Source organism: Bombyx mori, chromosome 25, assembly GCF_030269925.1.
Source record: "Bombyx mori chromosome 25, ASM3026992v2".
Lineage (NCBI taxonomy): Eukaryota > Metazoa > Arthropoda > Insecta > Lepidoptera > Bombycidae > Bombyx > Bombyx mori.
Window position 1 is genome coordinate 11,910,217 of NC_085131.1, and position 22,124 is coordinate 11,932,340.

The 22,124-nt window shown below is 45.8% G+C and overlaps 2 protein-coding genes across 2 annotated transcripts; one reads left to right on the forward strand and one right to left on the reverse strand.

The window, feature by feature from the left end:
- Positions 1 to 1,284: 1,284 nt before the first annotated feature.
- LOC119630578 (sterile alpha motif domain-containing protein 1-like) lies at positions 1,285 to 8,000 on the forward strand. The gene is made up of 3 exons (XM_038020444.1): positions 1,285 to 2,692; positions 2,960 to 3,069; positions 7,971 to 8,000. The coding sequence occupies exons 1-3, from the start codon at positions 1,285 to 1,287 to the stop codon at positions 7,998 to 8,000; spliced, it is 1,548 nt and encodes a 515-aa protein (XP_037876372.1).
- Positions 8,001 to 8,687: 687 nt separating this feature from the next.
- LOC101742332 (uncharacterized) lies at positions 8,688 to 10,778 on the reverse strand. Its single transcript, XM_004924043.4, has 3 exons — positions 10,636 to 10,778; positions 10,243 to 10,342; positions 8,688 to 8,877 (listed from the first exon to the last, which is right to left on the reverse strand). The coding sequence occupies exons 1-3, from the start codon at positions 10,720 to 10,722 to the stop codon at positions 8,753 to 8,755; spliced, it is 312 nt and encodes a 103-aa protein (XP_004924100.1). The 5' UTR covers positions 10,723 to 10,778; the 3' UTR covers positions 8,688 to 8,752.
- Between the last annotated feature and the right edge of the window lie 11,346 nt (positions 10,779 to 22,124).

Sequence of the window (22,124 nt, forward strand, 5' to 3'; positions counted from 1 at the left end):
AAGAAACACTAAATAGACAAAATAAAACAAATCAGACAACTTCACTCATTCATTTATCATAGGGGATATTTTACGAAATGACAAACAGGAATACAGGAATAGTATTCTCTCTACTCCTATTTAGTTTATTTATTAACGACATTCCCCGGTCGCTGCCGACCCATTTAGCCTTCTTCGCCGACGACACAACCCTTTACTACTCGAGTAGAAACAAGTCTCTAATCGCGAGTAAGCTCCAGAGTGCAGCATTAACCCTCGAACAGTGGTTCTGAAAATGGCGCATAGATATCAACCCAGCGAAAAGCACAGCAATGTTATTTCAAAGGAGAAACTCATCGCTTATTTCCTTCCGTATTAGGAGAAGAAATATCACACCCCCGATCACACCCTGTCGCCCTGGATGCATCCATGACATTTCGCCCACATATAAAATCAGTCCGCGACCGTGCCGCGTTTATTCTCTGCAGACTCTATCCCATGACCTGTAAGCGCCCCACCGAATGTAGTTCCGCCTTGTCGTGGCGGTGGGGCTTAAGCGTGCGTCCCTAAAATCGCGTGCAGAGGAATCTGTGTGGGACGCCGCGACTAAGAGAACTGCGCCCAGCTCTCCTCGGCCGCCTTCGCATTCTGCGGGGGATGCCTTGAGAGGGAGCGAGGGACCTTCTCCCCACGCCCTTTGCACTGACAAAGAGTTCCATTCTGGGGATGAGGGGTTGGTTCTCGGGAGCCTGGTGAGCCAGCGGCACTTTGGTGTCTTCCGGCTGCGGGTTGCCATGTCCCCGGCTTCGGCTACAGGGGAAGGCCTTCCAGATATGGGAGGTACCGGTTCGCCGGCGTGGCTCCGCACCGCGTTGTGGGCGATGGACAGGCTTCGGCCACCGTCGGCCAAACCGTAAACCCCAGTCATGGGGAACGGGGGCTTCTGCCTTTACTGGTCGAAGCCGCGAGGATGCAAACCTCTTCAAAAATGCCCTAATCCCAAGCTCGACACCCGGCGATGGGATGTATGGCTGGAGGGTTTCCAGTCCCGAGGGTGTCATAGATCCCAGGGGACCAAACCCCTGGTTAATAAAAACGCAATATATGATGGCACATTGTAAAAAGTTTGTACCCCAGGAGGGTACCGCCCGCGAGTCGGGCGGAGAATCCCTCCGTGCTTCCACCTCAGTGGAAGCACGCTGCCCCACGTACTCTGGGGGGGGCAACAATTGTCAGGATGAAGGGGGCTGTGCGACGGGCAGCGGAATTCCCGTCGAACCGAGGTGTTCCCCGATCGCCGGCTCGATGCGCTCTGCGCTCGCCAGCGACTCGGGTATAATCAGTCCCACCAAACCATCGGCGGGGAAAAAGAGGGGGAGAAGAAAGACGGCATTACCAATTTCCGATGACAGCTGCGCGTCATCCTCCGGCACTGAGGTGCCGGAAAAGACGATGGCCATCGAGGAGGTGACTCCGGTGGTTCCGGGGCCTGCTACGTCGGAAGACGCGATGCCCGCTCCCCAGTGGGTACCAGTGAGGAGGAGGGGCGCTGTGTCACCAGCGACGTCCGTGGAGTCGATGTCGACGTCGGCCGCGTCCCTGGCTAGCGGGGACGAGACGTTCCGGGACCTCGACCTTGCACTGGTCAATTTGGGCAAGCTGCTGTCGACTGTGGCTGCCAAGGGCGCCGAGCCAGGCAGCAGCTACCGGAAACGGCTCCGGGAGGCAGCCGCTATGGTGAGAACAAGGCTGATCCCCACCATGTCCAAGCTTTATGACTTGGTAGAGAGCCGAGAGGTGGAGAGCAAAGATCTTGTCGCTCATTGTGACTCCAGAGAGAGTCGCATCTCGGGAGATACCCCGGCCTTGCGGGGAGGGACTCCCCTGTTGCCGAGGCCGCCTTTGGCACGCTCTGGCCCCCCCGCGGGGGCGATGGATATTGACGTGCACTTGCGGTCCGCTGTGAGTGTGACGGCGCAAATGCCAGAGCCCAATCCTGTGGCCCCTGTCCCGCTAGCGCCTAGCCCCGCGCTCCCTCGCCCTCCACGTAGGGTCGAGTTAAGGCCTGCGCCGCCTCCGCGGATATCGGCTGCCCCTGCGTCTACACGGAGAGGAAGGCTAAGCCCTGCGCCAGCGCGGGCTGAAGACATCCGTTCGCCACTGGCGAGGATGGTGGATGAGTGGCCGGCGCTACCGCCGCCTCTTTCGCCCTCGCGTGCTGCGGGGTTGCAGGCTCGCGGGCCACACAACACGGCTGCTGGGATGGTAGAGGTGGACTCCCTCCCAAGCAGAGAGGAAATGGTGGCCTGTATCTCGCGGGCGGTGGCGGTTGAGGTCGGCAAGCACTTTGCCGGCCTCGAGGAGATGCTCCGTTCCTCGATTGGTTCCGGAGACTGCATCCCGCCAACAGCCGCAGCCACCCCTCGGAGCCAGGCCGCCCGGCCGACCTCTATCCCCACTCCATCCGCGAGGTTGGCACGGCGTAGAGGCCGGGACCAAAACAACAAGGGTACGGGTGCCCAGAATCCTGCCCCAAAATCCCAACCCCGTCCCCTTCCTGCTCCCCCGTCAAGCATGGACGAGGGCTGGACGGAAGTGGTGAAGCGGGGCAAGAAAGCAAGGCAGCAGACAGCGGCTCTGGCAGCTCCCAGAGGGGGTCGAGCGCCGACCGCTGCAGCACGAAGCACAGAGCTGGCGGCCGTAGCTGCTCCTCGTGAGAATCGAGCACTGGCAGCCAGGAAGAAGAATGGCAAAAAGAAGAGGCCGCGCGCAGCGCGGTCGGCTGCCGTCGTAGTGACGTTGCTGCCGGCCGCCGCCGAAAAGGGCCTCACCTATAATGAGGTGATGGCCCGGGCGCGCGCGGCCGTAAGTTTGGATGAAATCGGGGCAGAGGAGGGCCTCCGCTTCCGGCACACAGCCAATGGAGCGAAGCTGCTGGAGTGTCCCGGTGCCGATAGTTCTGGCATCGCGGACAAACTAGTGGCGACGCTCCGCGTGGCACTGCCGGAGGATGAGGTGCGCGTGCACAGGCCGGTGAGGATGGCCGAGATTAGAATCACCGGCCTGGATGACTGTGCTACCAAGGAGGAGGTGGCAGCCGCGATAGCCGCCCAAGGTGGATGTGCCCTGGAGAGCGTGACCGTGGGCGAACTTCGCTCAGGGTACTCTGGAGCCAGGTCGGTGTGGGCGCGCTGCCCTGTGGAGGCAGCCACTTCCTTGGCCACTCCTCCGCCGGGAAGATCGACGGGGGACCCGGGAAGACTGCGCGTGGGCTGGATAGCGGCCCACGTGCGTCTCCAAGAACCACGTGCCTGGCGATGTCTCCGATGTTTTAGCACCGGGCACGGCCTCGCTAGGTGCACTAGCTCGGTTGACCGCAGCGGTCTGTGTTTCCGCTGCGGCCAGCCGGGCCATAAAGCGGCGTCCTGCACAGCCGCCCCGCACTGCGCTCTGTGCGCTGCGGCCGGGCGCAGGGCAAACCACCGGGCGGGAGGCAAGGCGTGCTTCCCGTCCGGTGATAATACCGAACGCAACCGGCGCCGAAAATCAAAGCGCCGACAAAAGAGAAGGTTGGCCAGAGGAGCACTGGCCAACGCTGTAATCCCCGATGCGGCGCCGGTGCCGGAGGGCGGGGGCAGCGGTGAAGGGGAGGGGGCGATGGATGTGGTCCAACAGTAATGGACCGCACCTATCGCTTCCTCCAAGGAAATCTAAACCACTCCGCCAGAGCTCAGGACATGCTGTCTCAGAGCATGGCGGAGTGGTCCATAGATATGGCTGTGGTCGCCGAGCCGTACTTCGTTCCCCCAGCAAATGATTGCTGGTTTGGGGACGACGGCGGCCTGGCGGCCATAGTCATAAGAAGAGACGCGGCGATCCCCCCCCTGGCGATGGTGACCAGGGGTCAAGGGTTCGTCGCGGTGCAGCTGGAAGGGACCGTCGTGATCGGGGCGTACTTCTCTCCGAATAGGCCTACCGTCGAGTTCGGGCATTTCCTGGGCGGGATCGGGGCGATTGCTCGCCGCCTCGCTCCTCGTCCAGTGATTCTCGCGGGGGACCTCAATGCGAAGTCTGTCGCATGGGGCTCCCCCCGCTCGGACGCTCGTGGTAGGCTACTGGAGAGGTGGGCGCACGCGGCCGGCCTCTGTTTGTTGAATAGAGGTTCGGTTGCGACGTGCGTGCGGTGGCAGGGCGAGTCTATTGTGGACGTTACGTTCGCAAGCCCGGCCATCGCACGCCGTATCCGCGACTGGAGAGTTTTGGAGGGGGCGGAGACGCTGTCAGATCACCGATATATTCGGTTTGATCTCTCCGCCCGCTCCGCAGTCGCGGACGCCCACGGGGACCACCCCCGTGGTGCATCCCGGTCATTCCCCAAGTGGGCACTGAAGCGCCTGAATAAGGCGCTCCTGATGGAAGCCTCTACGGTGGCGGCGTGGGCGCCCATGCGTCCACACCCGGTCGAGGTCGAGGGAGAGGCGGGGTGGTTCCGGGACACGATGCGTCGCATCTGTGATGCGTCGATGCCCCGGATCGGCCCTAGACTCCCTAATCGCCAGGCGTACTGGTGGTCGCCCGAAATTGCGCAACTCCGCGTGGAGTGCGTTCGGGCGAGGCGCGAGTGCGCCAGGCATCGCCGCCGCCGCCTGCCGCGGCGCAACGATCCGGTTGCGTTCGCGGCGGCAGAGGCCCGGCTGCACGGCGCATTTCGCGTCGCGCAGAGGGCATTGCAGCTGGCCATCAGAAGAGCCAAGAACCAACACATGGAGGGTCTCTTGGAGACGCTGGATGAGGATCCGTGGGGGCGGCCCTATCATATGGTGCGCAATAAAATGCGCCCATGGGCCCCCCCGATCACGGAGCGTCTCCAGCCTCAGCAGCTGCGGGACATCGTCTCGGCGCTGTTCCCGCAGGAGCGGGAGGGATTTTTCGCTCCCGCTATGGACGCGCCGCCGGAATACGACGGCGAAGTCCCTGCTGAGGTGCCCCGCATAACGGGGGCGGAGCTCCGTGTGGCCGTGCGCAAAATGTGCGCGAAAGACACTGCACCCGGCCCGGACGGCGTGCATGGCCGGGTTTGGGCCTTGGCTCTTGGTGCCCTAGGGGACCGACTCTTGAGGCTTTACAACTCCTGCCTCGAGTCGGGACGGTTTCCTTCATCGTGGAGGACGGGCAGACTCGTGCTGTTGAGAAAGGAGGGGCGCCCGGCGGATACTGCCGCCGGGTACCGTCCCATCGTGTTGCTGGATGAGGTGGGCAAGCTGCTGGAACGCATTCTGGCGGCCCGCATCATCCAGCATCTGGTCAGGGTGGGACCCGATCTGTCGGCGGAGCAGTATGGCTTCCGAGAGGGCCGCTCAACGGTAGACGCGATCCTTCGCGTGCGGGCCCTCTCGGAGGAGGCCGTCTCCAGGGGTGGGGTGGCTTTGGCGGTGTCTCTAGACATCGCCAATGCGTTTAACACCCTGCCCTGGTCCGTGATAGGGGGGGCGCTGGAACGGCACGGAGTGCCCCCCTACCTTCGCCGGCTGGTGGGTTCCTACTTGGAGGACAGATCGGTCACGTGTACCGGACACGGTGGGATCGTGCACCGGTTCCCGGTCGTGCGCGGTGTTCCACAGGGGTCGGTGCTCGGCCCCCTTTTGTGGAATATCGGGTATGACTGGGTACTGAGGGGTGCCCTCCTCCCGGGCCTAAGCGTAATCTGTTACGCAGACGACACGTTGGTCGTGGCCCGGGGGGGGAGTTTTGCTGAGTCTGCCCGTCTTGCTACCGCTGGGGTGGCGCATGTCGTCGGCAAAATCAGGAGATTGGGCCTCGACGTGGCACTCAGTAAATCCGAGGCCATGTGGTTCCACAGGCCCCGGAGAGTGCCACCTGTCGATGCCCATATCGTGGTTGGAGGCGTCCGGATTGGGGTCGGGGTGCAGTTGAAGTACCTCGGCCTCATTCTGGACAGTCGTTGGACCTTCCGTGCTCATTTTCAGCACCTGGTCCCTCGTTTGTTGGGGGTGGCCGGCGCGTTAAGCCGGCTTCTGCCCAACGTCGGGGGGCCTGACCAGGTGACGCGCCGTCTCTATACGGGGGTGGTGCGATCAATGGCCCTATACGGGGCGCCTGTGTGGGGCCAGTCCCTGGCCGCGGGGGTGGCGAAGCTGCTGCAACGGCCGCAACGCACCATCGCGGTCAGGGTCATCCGTGGTTATCGCACCATCTCCTTTGAGGCGGCGTGTGTACTGGCTGGGACGCCGCCTTGGGCTCTGGAAGCGGAGGCGCTCGCCGCTGACTATCAGTGGCGGGCTGACCTTCGCGCCCGGGGCGTGGCGCGTCCCAGCCACAGTGTGGTCAGAGCGCGGAGGGCCCAATCTCGGCGGTCCGTGCTGGAGTCATGGTCCAGGCGGCTGGCTGATCCTTCGGCCGGTCGTAGGACCGTCGAGGCGATTCGCCCGGTCCTTGTGGATTGGGTGAATCGTGACAGAGGACGCCTCACTTTCCGGCTCACGCAGGTGCTCACTGGGCATGGTTGCTTCGGTGAGTTCCTGCACCGGATCAGAGCCGAGCCGACGGCAGAGTGCCACCATTGTGATTGCGACTTGGACACGGCAGAGCATACGCTCGTCGCCTGCCCCGCATGGGAGGGGTGGCGCCGTGTCCTCGTCGCAAAAGTAGGAAACGACTTGTCGTTGCCGAGTGTTGTGGCATCGATGCTCGGCGACGACGAGTCGTGGAAGGCGATGCTCGACTTCTGCGAGTGCACCATCTCGCAGAAGGAGGCGGCGGGGCGCGTGAGAGACGCACAATCCCGCCGCCGTCGAGCGGGGGCCAGGGAGGCGGATCTCGCCCAAGCCCTGGCCCTCTAAGTGTTTCGGGTCCCCCTCACATGTCGGTCTGGGGACCGGCGAAGGGGGCCTAAGAAGACGACGTGCAAGCTGCTCTGCACGCGTTTTACGCAAGAGCATCCGGGTGATGGAAGGCCGGCTATCCTCGACTCACGCTGGTTCTGGTCCAGCGGGGTATTCCGTAGGATAGCTCACTCTAACCGGCGCCATCTAGGCGGGCTTCGGATAGCCTGCCGACCGAGAGGGCTGGTGGTCGTGGCGCCGACGACCGCCGGTCCGGCGTCCCGAGGGGGAGGGTGATGGGAGAGATGTGCTCCGCACTAAACGCTTCACTTTCCCCCCTCTGCCTCTTCATGAGTTCTGTCTCATGCGAGGTTTGGACGTTGGTTGTTGAGCGACAGGAGGTTTTAGTCAGTTCGACTCTGACATGCTCCGCCCTCTATCCCCAGTGGAGGGCGGAAGTCCGGCGATTTCCTCCTGACCAAAAAAAAAAAAAAAAATGACCTGTAAGCGGAGAAAAATGTCCCTTCGGAATAAGGTGACACTTTACAAAATTTGCATAAGGCCCGTCATGACTTAGGCGAGTGTGGTGTGCGCTCACGCGGCCCGCACACACATAGACATGCTCCAATCCCTACAATCTCGTTTTTGCAGGTTAGCCGTCGGAGCTCCGTGGTTCGTGAGAAACGTTGACGATCTGGAACCTCGAGTCGATCTGAAAATACACGAAGTCAGCGTCGGAACGTTACTTCGATAAGGCTAGGCGTCATGATAATCGCCTTATCGTTGCCGCCGCTGACTACTCCTGATCGAAATCCCTCGAATCCTGATCACGCAGGAGCCAGTCACCGTCGACGCTTTAGACTCGACCAAGAGTTCGTCGTGCAGACTAACCCATGCATAAGCCCGCTGAGTTTCTCGCCGGATCTTCTCAGCGGGTCGCGATTCCGATCTGGTAGTAGATTTATTCGCGAAGCAGTTGCTCTTGAGTTGTTAGGTCTCCTTCAGAGGCGCTCGGGCAGCTGTTAGCAAATCTAACCCCGCCTGGCTGCTCGGCAAGCAAAAGCTCAGCTCTGTGAAATTGGAAAGGCCTCCGGTGGCCGTGGTAGCCAGAAGGCCCGCTAAAACTGGAACACGTAGACTTTTTGGCAGGAACGCGAGGATCAAGCCAGCGAAATTTAGGAATTCTCTTAATTTGTTAATTTAGCTATTTTTCCAGCTTAAGCGTGAAATGATGGAGGTTTATTAACTGTGTATTAGAAACAGAAGAAAAAGTAACTGTAAAATTACACTCTTATTATTTTAATTGGATAATGTTGTTATTGATTTTTTTTAATTGATAACATGAGTCGATGAGCTCACAGCCCATCTAGTATTAGATGGTGATCGGAGCCCATAGACATTACCAACGAAAATGTCCCAATTCACCTCGAGACATGAGTTCGAAGTCTCCGTTTTTACAGTACACGTAGTACGGCTACCCCACCTTACAAACGCTGTCCACGTAGACGCCGTCACCAGTAATCACGCAAATCATAATTTTTACGGCTTCGATTTTTATTACACGATGTTGTTCCTTCACCGTGGAAGTCAATCGTGAACATTCGTTAAGAACGTATTTCATCAGAAGAATTGATAACTGTATGCGGGTTTCTAGCATAGGCAGACTCGCAACGATAGATACGAACGCATCGGGCAGCTTATCCTTTAGACCACGAGGACTTCTAAGACTTCTAATAGGTGTCTTTATGAATGCTAATACACTACAACGACAATTTGCCAAAACATGGACATGTCGACACCCTCCAAAAGTGAAACGCGATAGTTTTCAGTACGAGTTGTGCATAATCATTGCAGAATGAAAAATCATTATAAAAGCGGTGACGTTTTAATATTATTGTAACATGTTGTTTTTGTAAAATAATATTCACTTTTCAAGCCAACGAAATCGGATTAGGATTGTCCTGTTTATCGAACGCATTCTCAGATAAAATATTCAGTGTTTTATTTGCTTCATCTTCATCACTAGCACGCTTCAAATGTTCAGACGATCTTGCATCTGAAAGAACATTCTGTTGATAGCTTACTTTTAAAAATCACACGTCCTTACGGATCCATCAGATCCAATAACTTTTGCATTAGATACCTTCAGCTCTAACACTAGGAGCAGGCTGAGGAATCCCCGTAACCATGCTCGTCGAACTCGACAAAGACGTCGACGTGCAACATAACCCATGCATCAGCCCGCTGAGTTTCTCGCCGGATCTTCTCAGTGGGTCGCGATTCCGTTCCAGTAGTAGATACATTCGCGAAGCAATTGCTCTTGAGCTGTTAGGTCTCCTCCGGAGGCGCTCGGGCAGTTGTTAGCAAAACCCACCCCTCCTGGCTGAGCCTTTGCTCGCTCACCTCTCCTGGTGAAACTGGAAAGGCCTCCGGGCCACCAGTAATCAGTAATCTAATTTTGAAGTCGTCGTGGCCTAAAGGATAAGACATCCGGTGCATTCGTGTTGAGCGATATGCACCGGCGCTCGAATCCCGCAGGCGAGTACCAATTTTTCTAATGAAATACGTACTTAACAAGTGTTCACGATTGACTTCCACGATGAAGGAATAACATCGTGTAATAAAAATAAAAAAACCCGCAAAATTATAATTTGCGTAATTACTGATGGTAGGACCTCTTGTGAGTCCGCACGGGTAGGTACCACCTCCCTGCCTATTTCAGCCGTGAAGCAGTACTGCGTTTCGGTCTGAAGGGTGGGGCAGCCGTTGTAACTATACTGAGACCTTAGAACTTATATCTCAAGGTGTGTGGCGCATTTACGTTGTAGATGTCTATGGGCTCCAGTAACCACTTAACACCGGGTGGGCTGTGAGCTCGTCCACCCATATAAACAATAAATAAAAATCTTTAAGCCGCAGACAGAACCCTCTAGGGTTCCGCGAGTGATGCTCCGTAGTGAATCCTGCGAAAATCACAGTGGTGCTATATATAAAGTCAGACGTCCTCGGATCGTCCAGATGGATCCCCTTGGTTCACTCTCAGGGCTCTTCTGGTTCACTCTAACTATGGAACTCGCTGATGAGTTCACCGTGATAATTAATCCATAGCGGCAGTTCAGTTTTTGCCGGATTTTCTCAGCGGATCGTGATTCCGAATTTTTGGTAGATGCACTGGCATAGCAGCTGGCCTTGAAGAGTTAGGTCTTTGTAGCCACTCAGGCGGTTGGTAAAGTGGTATTAGTGTCTACTTAATAGTATACAGACAGATTATCATCCAGTTCGTTAGTCTTGCGGCATGAATCATCTAAATATCGATAAATTTAAAGATGGTAACATTTATTGTTAATCTTTACAATTTCTAAAGCGCTCAAGCTGTATACTGTGTAATCATTATTTATGCAAAATTAAAAATTGTACTTACCGTTAATTAGTTTGATAATAATAATATAGTTCACGAATAAGCAGCACACAAAAATGGATAACGCTACTATTACGTAAGCCCACCATTCTAGGGCCGGAATCTAAATAGTGAAAAAAAAAAACTTTATTGTTTTTATGCACTGAAGTAGGAAACAAACTATATAGGTCTATGTTTTTATGACAATTTAACTTTTGGCACATCGAATAGTGATCGAATACCACTCGATGTTTTGGCACGTCAAAATTACAAACACATATAATATTATGTCTATGCCCGACTAACCTCGCTAAAATGAGAGGTTTGCAATCCACCTGCTGTGGGGCAGATACGGAAACCCAAGTGCAAGGTGAATTATTGGAATAGCGACTGATATAAGAAAAAAAAAGTACAAACCATAGCTTTAATAACCGAGAAAGTTCTGGTTTTAACAATAAAACGTAATGTGGTTTTAGCCAACGACAGAAATGTTTTTATTGACATGTTTTATTCTTAAAATGAATCACACAATTACCTAACTTATGTAACGTTCTGTCATTTGTCTGTTGGACTATATTGTTATAATCATATTCAACCAAAGAGGTATTCTTTTAGAGTATTTCATTCAAAACGAACATTGAATAGTGAGTATCCGGATATAATGGCGGCTATAATTTTTTATAGTGGTCGGTTCTGAGCGAAGTGTCGGAGATAGAAGAGATAGTTAGACGGCCGAAAAATATCATTCCGACGTAGCAAAAACACGTGCATGGTTGAAAGAGCTGCTATTAGAGTTATGGCACATGTTCGTCGATGGTCCGTAGTCTGATGGTAGCTTCATGATTTCGACGGATATAATAGCTTCTTATAGTAGCATAACACTTTATCATAAGTTTACAGATATCCTACAGCTGGACACAAGTCTCCCAATGTTCACAATGACCGGTTGTGCACTGCCTTCAACCAACCTATCTTAAAATAATGTGATAGTACATATAGGTCCTAAGGCAAATAAAACCAAAGCAACGTGTACACGAGTTAATTCTTCGAAAATCCTTTGAATGCCCGTCCAAATTGTTTTAATTTAAGTGTTATCACACGTAGAGATTTAATTGAAATTCTCGGATTTTTTTATATTATCTGTGCCTCCCTTCGATTTGAACTAAGAATGTAATTTACAGTATTCTGTAAAGTTTGTCTTGGGTAAATTTATTTGCAAAATTTTGATTGGCTGTGTTATGTAAAATACCGCATATTTTAGACAAAGAAAAACCAATGGTGTAGCCTTAGAATTGGTAGCGGTGATCTCTGAGTAGGTATATCAGGCTACTGCGATGATGAACTGGCATTCCAACCATACTGTTGGAAAAAATCAACCAACGTATGCTTGGTTTTTTAGGCCCGGTCGATGATAATATTGATGGCACACAGCACGACCGAATATATTAGGATTATGGGGTAAAGTGTTGAACTCAAATTAAATTTACGGACTGTTTAATTATATATCTTTCTGCCTTCGGCTGCCTCGACCTAGTCCCTAGTAGCTATTATTTGGATCATATTGGAGGCATTATACTTTTGTCTGTCACAATTTTTATACTTGCATCTGTTCATTTTCTACCAGCACGCATTACGTGTCTTCCGTTTGAAATTACAAAGATCACCTTACAATGATTGTAAAGTCGAATTATCGGTCTGGCAACCCACCGGTTAAATAGCTGTTTAATACCAAGAATACGCGACAGAATGTCCTTGTTGACCGATGCGTGGAGCATGTACCCGCAAATACGTTGCTTGGAAATGTGCGGTCTTCTTGATTATCTGAATATTCGCAACAATGGCTACACTGTTAATTTGGTAACTTAGTTAGCTGGTGAATAAATTTATTCTCCATACCGGAAGGTAATGACGAAATTCTGCCTTGTGCGATATTTGGTTTCACTTGTCGTCGTTGACTAGTCTTCCACTTTGTTATTAATTATGTTGTTCATCTATACTAATATTATAAAGCTGAAGAGTTTGTTTGTTTGAATGCGCTAATCTCAGGAACTACTGGACCAATTTGAAAAATTCTTTCAGTGTTAAATAGCCCATTTCTTGAGGAAGACTAGGCTATATAACACCACGCTAACACCAATACAAACGGAACACCAATAAAAAAATGTTTCAAAATCGTTTTTTTTTTCTTTCTACGTAAATGAAGTCGCAGGTAAAAGCTAGTATATTAATAATTTGCTTTTAAAACCTACGAATAAATAATAAGTATTAAAACATCTAATTTTAAAAGTGAAGCTTTTTTCCCTACCTATTCGCTGGTAGCCTAAGATGCTATTCCGGCTACGCCCTGACGGGCAGGTGAGCTCACGGGCTCAACCTACGAGAATTTACTAAAACTAACCCTAGCAAGAGCAGTGCTTCGCAGAATCTACGACCTGATCAGAATCGCGACCCACTGAAAAGATCCGGCGAGAAACTCAGTGGGCTGTGTCTGTGGGTCAGTTTGCTCGTCGAACTCTTCGTCGTAATCGACGAGGACAGTGATCGGTGCTTGAGGGTCCTAAAATCACACTGATAGTGAATTCGAGGGAACCGATAAGCATGTTTTGGGTGACGCCGGCTTTGCGTTGCCCTGTTGCGGTCGGAATACATAAGTGTAATAAACAGGGAAGATAACTTAGAAGTGGCCATTAAATCGAGATAGTATCCAAGATACAACTTTATGGTAAATATGCAATGATAGCACTACGCAGTTGCTAGTATTTATGTTAGGAACAAACAATATCACGTTACTTTAAATACTCAATCAAAGTTTGGCTCGTACGTAAGTTTTCAACTAACTTCCGTATGAGGGAAAGGAGTCTTGGAACAAACAGCCATTTCTAGGCGAGCTATACGATACGTAGTTAGTTCAGAGTGTGGCACCGACCTGGTCCAACGGCCAAATTAACCAATATTGACTACGTAGACTGTAGTCCCGAACTAGACGCGCCAGCCAATAACTCAGGGATATGCGAATATATTCATTATGGATACGACACAAAGGATTCAAATTATTTATTTTCTAATTCTATTAATCTTGTGGTGGCAAAAGCATAAAAAATTTATCATAAATGACGGTATTCGAGATATGAATAAACCACGATCCTTATCCTCAAATTTCATTACTTTACGTTCTCTTAACCCACCAAAGGCCCGAGGTCAAAGTTTCAACGGCATCAACACTGTTATTCATACTAGGTTTATTCTAGTCTTAATGACCTTTCGATATTTTATAAGGCAGGTAAGCGCTAAAGTTGGAAACAGTTCTTAGTAGTATATTATTGAACAATGGTTGCCTCATCCTTGTTTAGTAATACGATTGTACCTATCCATGCGAGCTCACAATACCCTTCACTGTTACTAATAACGCAAATTAAAATATTTAGTTTTTAATACAAGATGTTATTCCTTCATCCTAGAATTCTCTCTCTGGAAATGTGTTAGGTATCTTTTTTATTTATTTATTGCTTAGATGGATGGACGATCTCACACCCCACCTGATGTTAAGTGGTTACTGGAGCCCATAGATATCTACAACGTAAATGCGCCACACACCTTGAGGTATAAGCTCTAAGGTCTCAGTATAGTTACAACGGCTGCCCCGTCCTTCAAACCGAAACGCATTACCGCTACACCTTCGATCAACAATAGTAACAATAGTTACTATTGTTACTATTGTATATATACTAACAATAGTTACTATTGTTGATCGAAGCGCTACACGGCAGAAATAGGCAGGGTGGTGGTACGTACCCGTGTGGACTTAAGAGGTACTACCACCAGTGAAAAATCTGTAAATCTGTAATACTTTTTGTTTTTACTTAGAAAATTGGTAATTGTCTGCTGGATTAACCACACCAGTATTCAAAATGGGCACGTGATAGAGCTACATTGATGTAAAATCACAATATTGTTATTATAAAATATTGGACGACGTTTTTTTGCACTTCAGTATAAAAAAATGAAGATTAATTTTTTGATTTGATTGCTTTTCTTTGTATGCTGTATCTTCTAAGTTATTGGCATTATGTTATGCATTAGATTTGTTCTATACTTATATAAGTCTGCGATTGCGTTTCAAGATGTCTGAAACTTATTAATAGTTAGATTAGACTTTGTAAATCTTTTGATTTGAGTCGAACAAAATACCACATCCAAATGAATAGACGTCAAAGTGATTCCCGAACTCAAGCCAGAACAGAATAGTGAACTTTAACGCTGGGTGTGCACGTAACTTATTCGCCGTGTTGCATATCTAATATCAGTTTGCTGCTTTTACGAGTTCGTACAAATATTAGATCTTATGCTACACTGATTTTGTTGATAGAGCCATAGTTTTATAAAAACGTATAAAAATTTAAAAATGTCTAGCTGTTTATTTTCTTTTTATTTCTTTATGTATACGTCGGTGCACATAACATATCTATACTTTTTTGTACGAATGTTTATAGTGCATTTTTTCAGACTTTTCAAAAGTAACAATAAAAATAGAATGGAGATTTTTCACATAAGCCTACATCATATTGTACTTACACCTGATTATGTCAAGTGGCATCATAATCGAAAAATTTATCACTAAATAAATTGATCATTTATTTTAATTTTTCCATCTCCATTCTATTTTTTATTGTTACTGTTATATACTTACCTTACTAAACCAGCTAATACTCATAACAAATACATTACGAAGCTTTATTACGTTTCCTGATCACGCAGGGGCAAGTCACCGTCGTCGCCGTAGACACGTCCTTACGGATCCATCAGACCCAATAACTCTTGCATTAGATACCTTCAGCTTAAACACTAGGAGCAGGCTGAGGAACCCCGGTAACCGTACTCGTCGAACTCGACAAAGAGGTCGACGTGCAACCTAACCCATACATCAGCACGCTGAGTTTCTCGCCGGTTCTTCTCAGTGGGTCGCGATTCCGATCCGGTAGTAGATTCATTCGCGAAGTAATTGCTCTTGAGTTGTTAGGTCTCCTTCGGAGGCGCTCGGGCAGTTGTTAGCAAATCCCACCCCTCCTGGCTGAGCCTTTGCTCGCCCACCTGTCCTGGAAAGGCCTCCGGGCAACCAGTAATCTTTCAATAAAAAAAAAAAAAACGTTTTTAAATCTAAGTAATTGCACCGATGTCGACAAAGTTAAGTATGGATTTTTTTAGGAGTTTATCGGACTCTAATCAATAACAATTCAAAATCAAGTTTTGGCAAAAATCTGCTATGATTTTGGTTTCACAGCGACGATGAGTTCTGTGTCAGTTTTGCAGTGCAACGGTTGCCGCACCCTTCAAAACGAAATGCAATTACTGCTTCACGGCAGAAATTGGCTGGGTGATGGTATCTACCCGTGCGAACTCAGAAGACGCCCTAACCAGTAATAATTTGAACAGTGGAAAAATATTTAAGCTAGTTTTCATCCCACTGCTTAATAGGATGGTCTCTGACCATACGTTATAAAGTATGTTGTAGAGAGCTTTATAAAGTTATAGTCTATGCTGTCGAAGCTGCCGGCGGAAAGCTATTAATATATTATGTTCGTTCGTTTGGGCCCTCCAAATTTTTTATTTTTTTTTAATATATTTATTGATACATATATATACATTATCCACGTTTTAGTGGATATATCTATAAATCTCATAAAAACGAAAAATAAGATTCTTGTAGATGTGAGTTTTTTGTCCGTAGATATTCTTCCGTGTCTAGTTAAGATTTCAATTGACTTCAACCAGGAATTCAACTGTGTACTGTAGTTAAGGTGACTAGCTATTCGGTTAAGTTATGAATATAAAATTGTGCAACATAAAAGTTTTAAATTTACTTGTGCGTAAACTATGTACCACGATTATAATCGAAAAAAAAAAATTAACAACCTCATTAAAGAAACTTAAAATCCAGAACGCTCGCAATCAAGGTAATGTTGCCAGTGCCAGGTGTTTTCCCGCACGTTCATTCGCTTCGTATTTATAACGGCAACACAGACAGCCTGATTTATTAGCTGTGCAAAACATTTTGCCTCCAATTTCTGTGTGGTAACCGTTACACAATATAATGCGTGCGAACCGAACTATTCTTCATGTTTTATGGTTTTCCATTTACGTTTTCGACGCGTGGACGTTTTGTGTGGATTTATCTATTGAATTTGTTTCGTTTGAAGTTTTCATAAGACGTGTCAATTAATTCTTGTGAAATCTTCACTGTTAGATTCTATTGTAAGCAGGAAGCACCGATGCTATGTGTAATTAAGCATTATTAGGTCAACTCTTTTATCTGGATATTTAAAAATCAAGTACAAATTAATTGTTTTAACATAAAACATGGTTTTGTATCGAGGCTCTATTCTAAAAAAAAAAAATGAAACTCAAACATCAGCTGTCATCCGTTTGATTTATAGTCGTAATATTTTACAACGGATCTTGAGGTTCATTCGCTTATATTGATGGATGACTCGTAAAATTATTTCACTGTTTAGTTTGGGACAGATGTCAAATTTAAGAGAGATCGATTTGCACTGAAACTTTAACGCTCTGTTCTGGATGCCTTTTGTCTTTTATACACATAATGAATTAATAATGACACGTGTACGTTTTGTTCGCGGATTCGTTATTGACAGAAAGAATGTCAGGTTCATTTATTCACAGCTCTTGACTATCTGATAATATATATCTGTGACCTTGCTCGTTCACGAAGCCCGCTATAGAAAGCAGAGTATTAAATACACTTGACATTGGCGAAATCTAAATGGAAACGCCATAAACCTGAGAGATAGATAGATAGATAGACTATCCGATACTACGTTGTTCTATTTGGTCTAATCTCTATATATAAAAATGAATTGCTGTTCGTTAGTCTCGCTAAAACTCGAGGACGATTGGACCGATTTGGCTAATTTTGGTCTTGAATTATTTGTAGAAGTCCAGAATCGATAAATATGAAAATGCTCGGAATTAAATAAAAATAACAGTTTTGTTTTTCCTTTGAACCGTCCCCCATCGGACGGATACCTTTTGTTTTTAAGTTTATGTTATACAAAAGTTTAGGTCTTTTGTTTATCGATTGAGGCACTACGAAGTCTGCCGGGTCAACTAGTGTACTTATATTTTTTACAGTAACATTTTCGGCGGTAATTTTTATACTGTCACAGATTTTATAATACATATTATGCAACTGTCTTAAAATAAGAATTTATAGGTTTGTAATCTTTTTGCAATGTTACATTGCATTACAATACGGTAATGTAGTTTTATTTCTACATTCTACTCTATCTACGGCAGATTAGCTGTGACCATAAACTGCGTGGCACTTGCTGATTTAAATACTAAATATTTAATTGACTATCATAGATTATACACTTAATATATTTGAGATTGACTATGCTTCCTTGCTGCCCGATTGAAGTATCGGTCGACAAACAATATATTATCATACTAATAATGTAATATTATTTTAATTTATATGTTATTTAATAATTACTTGCTTCAATTGACAAAATCAAAGCAAAAATAACTTCAAAACCAAAATGTAAGCAACAGAGGAAAGACAGATGTAGCAGTGTGTATTTAGATTTCTGTGAGTCTATTTACGAGATAGACATACACGTCTTTTCAATTGTTTGTAGAATAATGTAAATGATTTTTGTTAATAAATGTATTTAGTGTTTGTATTCGTAAAATGATTGGAATTCAACCAAAACCATTGACAATTTTTGAAGTTATACACTTTTATGCGCGTTATAAAAAATTGATGAGAGTGAAATTTTACGATGCTCGCCCACCGTGACACAAATTTAACAGAAATGAAGTTGCCCACTAAAGAAAAAATGCTACCAACAAAACAGAAATGGAACCTCTGTTAGTGGCGCATGTTGGCACGCACGCCGCCTCTGTTCACTGTGTATTTATATTTATAATATTTATCCACATGCTTTGAGTTTCTACATTTAAAACACGTGTTTTCATTATACAAGTGCGAATTTTATATGTGCATCTGAATTATAATCAGAAGTGATTTAAATTGAATATTTAAATCAATACTAATTAATATTAGAAAATATTTGTGAAAAACTGTGCTCATCAAAATTCCTAAGTGCTCCAATACAATTGAGGTTAACTATCCGTATGTATTATTTAGTTAATATAAATGACAAAATTATTATTTATTATAATTCATACTAAATATTATTAAATTATTAACGTTAAATATCTATTATTAATTATTTCATTTTTAAAAAAAAGAAATAAATTTAATAAAAATTAAGTATAACTTTTTACGCGCGTATACATAAGTACACGCACTCTTTTTTCTATACCTTTTCTCTAGTTTTTATTAGCATTAAAAAAACAACTTATCTGTCAGCTTGTATAGACAGTTTCTGTCGCCTTCGTAATACATATGTACATAAACTATTATATGTATAGGCGCCAGAATATCTAGTAGACCAGTAAAGACGAATACGAAGAAACTGAGAATGAATCATATTTCTAAGAGACATAAAATAAAGACTAAAACATACATTTTTTATTTATTGCGGTGGGTGGACGAGATCACGCCCTGCCTGGTGTTAATTGGTTACCGGAGCCCATAGACATTTACAGCGTAAATGCCGCCATCCACGTTCAGATATGAGTTCTAAGGTCTCAATATAGTTGCAACGGCTGCCCCACCCTTCAAACCGAAACGCATAACTGCTTTACGGCAGAAATAGGCAAGGTGCTACCTGTGCGGAATCACAAGGGGTCCTACCACCAGTACCACCATTAACAAACAAAAGAAGGCAGAGTGAGGCAATCCAGGCGCTTAGTAACAAAAGTTGATGTGATTACTTCAGTGCGCCGCGCAGGGCACCGGTGACCTACAGGTCAGTCAAAGGGTTAACAAAACAAAAGTAAAAAAAATAGACGGGGAGGCGGTTCGTTATCATTTTATAAAAAAACTAGCGACCCGCCCTCGCTTCGCTTCGGAAACTGTAATTTATTATTGATTTCTCCACTATTAAATGGATGTTAATAAAGTTTCCTCTTCAATCACTCTATCTATTAAAAAAAAACCGCATCAAAATCCGTTGCGTAGTTTTAAAGATTTAAGCATACATAGGGACAGATATAGGGACAGAGAAAGCGACTTTGTTTTATACTATGTAGTGAAATAAAATCGTAACTAGTAATTTATCTATTATGTACTGAGTGGTGAATTAATGTGATAAACAGATCATGTGTAAACCGGTCCGTGAACTGTAAGTGATGCGATGATTTATTGTCGACCTACTTGTCTATCGTAGGGTTCTTTTTTTCCACCATTGTAATTGACCAAGCGAGATGTATCCCGTATTAAGGGGTTATCGGAGTTCATAGCGAACCCTGAGAAGTCTCAAAACTAAGTAAGGTGATATTTCGAGTCAAAAATTAGAAGATATCATATTGAGAGTCTATATTCTAGATCGTTGGTCTGAATGCAGTTCGAATAAGATGATATTGTAGTAAGCGATGTCAAATACATCCTATCGTATTGTGTGAACTCGCAAGTACTGCCTCCTTGCCTATTTCTGCCACACGCTGTTATTTATATCGGCTTTAGTAGTTCGATTGCTCTTGTGACCAACTATACTCATTTACTGAGTTTTGTACTCTTTTTTCGCAAACCGTACTCTTTTCGAATCCTTGACTCTGAAAGTACTCATTTGTATAATTTCTTCTTTCGAAATCTTTTGGTATTTTAGAGTAGAACATATCCCACATGAAAATTTCAAAGTTTTAATAGAAATTTCCTTATTGTCCAGGCACTAATGGTGCTATTGAAAGAGTATTTTCACTAGGGAATGATTAATTATTGGAGCAGTGAGAAGTCGCAGCTTTCTGTAAAAACATAATCTGCCGTCTTAACAGTCAAATTTAATATGCAAAATGAGAGTTGTTCGGATGTGGCAACATTATTAGACAAACATCCTCATTTAGCAAAAAAAAAACCACTCCACTTTTTTCTTCTTTTTTTTTCACTTATGAAATACTTGCAAAGTGACTCTTTTTGAACAAAAAATGGTTGGCCACCTTAAGAATAGTATTTGTTTTTTTAATATTATTGTATTAGGCGAGGCAGTTTTAAAAAAAAAAAACGGTGGGACTAATAAACACTACAAATTACAGCTCCGATCTCGCGTGGAAGTTTACATACTTTTCTAAGCCAAGACTTCTAACTAGCCACCTCCTAAACTCTAAAAACCAGAAATAAACATTCATTTCTTCGTCTTTAAGCTAAGCAGGCGATATTTCATTCGCGCTTCGACTTTAATTGTCCCAAGAGAGACTACTAAGTCAATTCAAAGTTGATCGTTCTTTTTAATTCAGTGTTGAATTAATTATTACCGGCCACGTTCCGCAGTAAGTTATAACTTTGAAAGACTAAGAAAAAAAAGTGTCGCTATAAAAACCGCGGTCCCCGTTTAGGGTTTTTAATTAAAGACATCTCGGGGAAGTCGCCATTAATCCAGTGTTTCCCGCCGAAATTAAAGGGGTATTAATACTCTGATGTTGTAAAGTTTGGATGCGGCAAGAATATTTTAATTTTTTGTTTTTCCATCTAAAGTGAAGTCTTGTTTAGTGCGGTTGCGATTTAGAAGTCGTTGAAGTGAAAATGCGACCTAAAAGAAACAAAAATATCTATCTGTCGGACCTAGCTTGCGGGAGAATGAGATGGAATCTTTCTGAAGATTTGAATGCTACCGCGTGTGTACAGTAGACAGGTTTTTATTTTATCACAATGTCATAATTATAATTACAATTTAAATAACAAAATTATAATTTACATGGATCTGTCACAGTCAAATAAAAAAAATATATATCTATATATATAAAAATGAATTGCTGTTCGTTAGTCTCGCTAAAACTCGAGAGCTGCTGGACGGATTTGGCTAATTTTGGTCTTGAATTGTTTGTGGAAGTCCAGAGAAGGTTTAAAAGGTAGATAAATATGAAAATGCTCGAAATTAAATAAAAATAACAATTTTGTTTTTCGTTTGATGTGTCCCCTGTCGGACGGATTCCTTTTGTTTGTTTAAGTTTATTTTATACAAAAGTTTAGGTCTTTTATTTATCAACTGAGTCACTACGAAGTCTGCCGGGCCAACTAGTTAAAAATAAAATAAAATCTTTCAAGAATGCCACATCCATCATATAACTAAATCACAGTGTCCGTCGCTTTCCGACAAAAGTACAAATTAATAAGAATCACCTAACGACCGCTGTTCTTTCTCACAAAAGGATGTTACTTTTTTTTCACGCAGTTCGAGTTGAAATCCCAGTTTCTCTCCATTGTCGTCTCGATAATATTACAAAGGAGTCATGATTTGACTGACTCGGTGGTGTAGTAGTTAGCGGCGCTGAATTTTGCGTCCAGGGTCGAGGGTTCGATTCCCACATCGGGCAAACATTCGTGTGCTGAACAGGCGTGTTTGCTCTTTGTCCGGGTATTTATTATTTATATATTTAAACATAAATATGTCGGAGACGGTCATTAGTTTGGTTCGGAGACGGTCATTAGTTTGGTAGCTAAACCAAACGCAGCACAATTCCCGAGAGATGGCAGCACGAATGCGGTATCGGAACTCGGTTAACTTCGTGCTACGACAGAGCTTAGCCGATGAAGGCGCGTAGACGCCATCACATTTACCAACCAGCCTTCTTGAAGAGCGGTGCTTCCGTCCTAACAACTGTCATTCGTTTTCGTTTGCTAACGTCAAGAGAAGATTTATAAATTGTTCTAAGACAACGAACGTGACTGGTGTACTCAATATTTCTCTTAGCTCGATCACCCTATTCGCCCTTATGATGTCTGACGATGGGGTTAATAATTGTGGTTTCTCCGGCATATAAATAAA

Coding starts and splice junctions, on each gene's coding strand:
- LOC119630578 (XM_038020444.1), top strand. CDS start 1,285: ATGCGCTCTGCGCTCGCCAGCGACTCGGGTATAATCAGTCCCACCAAA. Junction 2,693..2,959: donor GGCGGCCGTAGCTGCTCCTC/GTGAGAATCGAG, acceptor CGGACAAACTAG/TGGCGACGCTCCGCGTGGCA. Junction 3,070..7,970: donor ACTGTGCTACCAAGGAGGAG/GTGGCAGCCGCG, acceptor ACTTTTTGGCAG/GAACGCGAGGATCAAGCCAG.
- LOC101742332 (XM_004924043.4), bottom strand. CDS start 10,722: ATGTCAATAAAAACATTTCTGTCGTTGGCTAAAACCACATTACGTTTT. Junction 10,343..10,635: donor TCTCGGTTATTAAAGCTATG/GTTTGTACTTTT, acceptor TTCACTATTTAG/ATTCCGGCCCTAGAATGGTG. Junction 8,878..10,242: donor TATTATCAAACTAATTAACG/GTAAGTACAATT, acceptor ATGTTCTTTCAG/ATGCAAGATCGTCTGAACAT.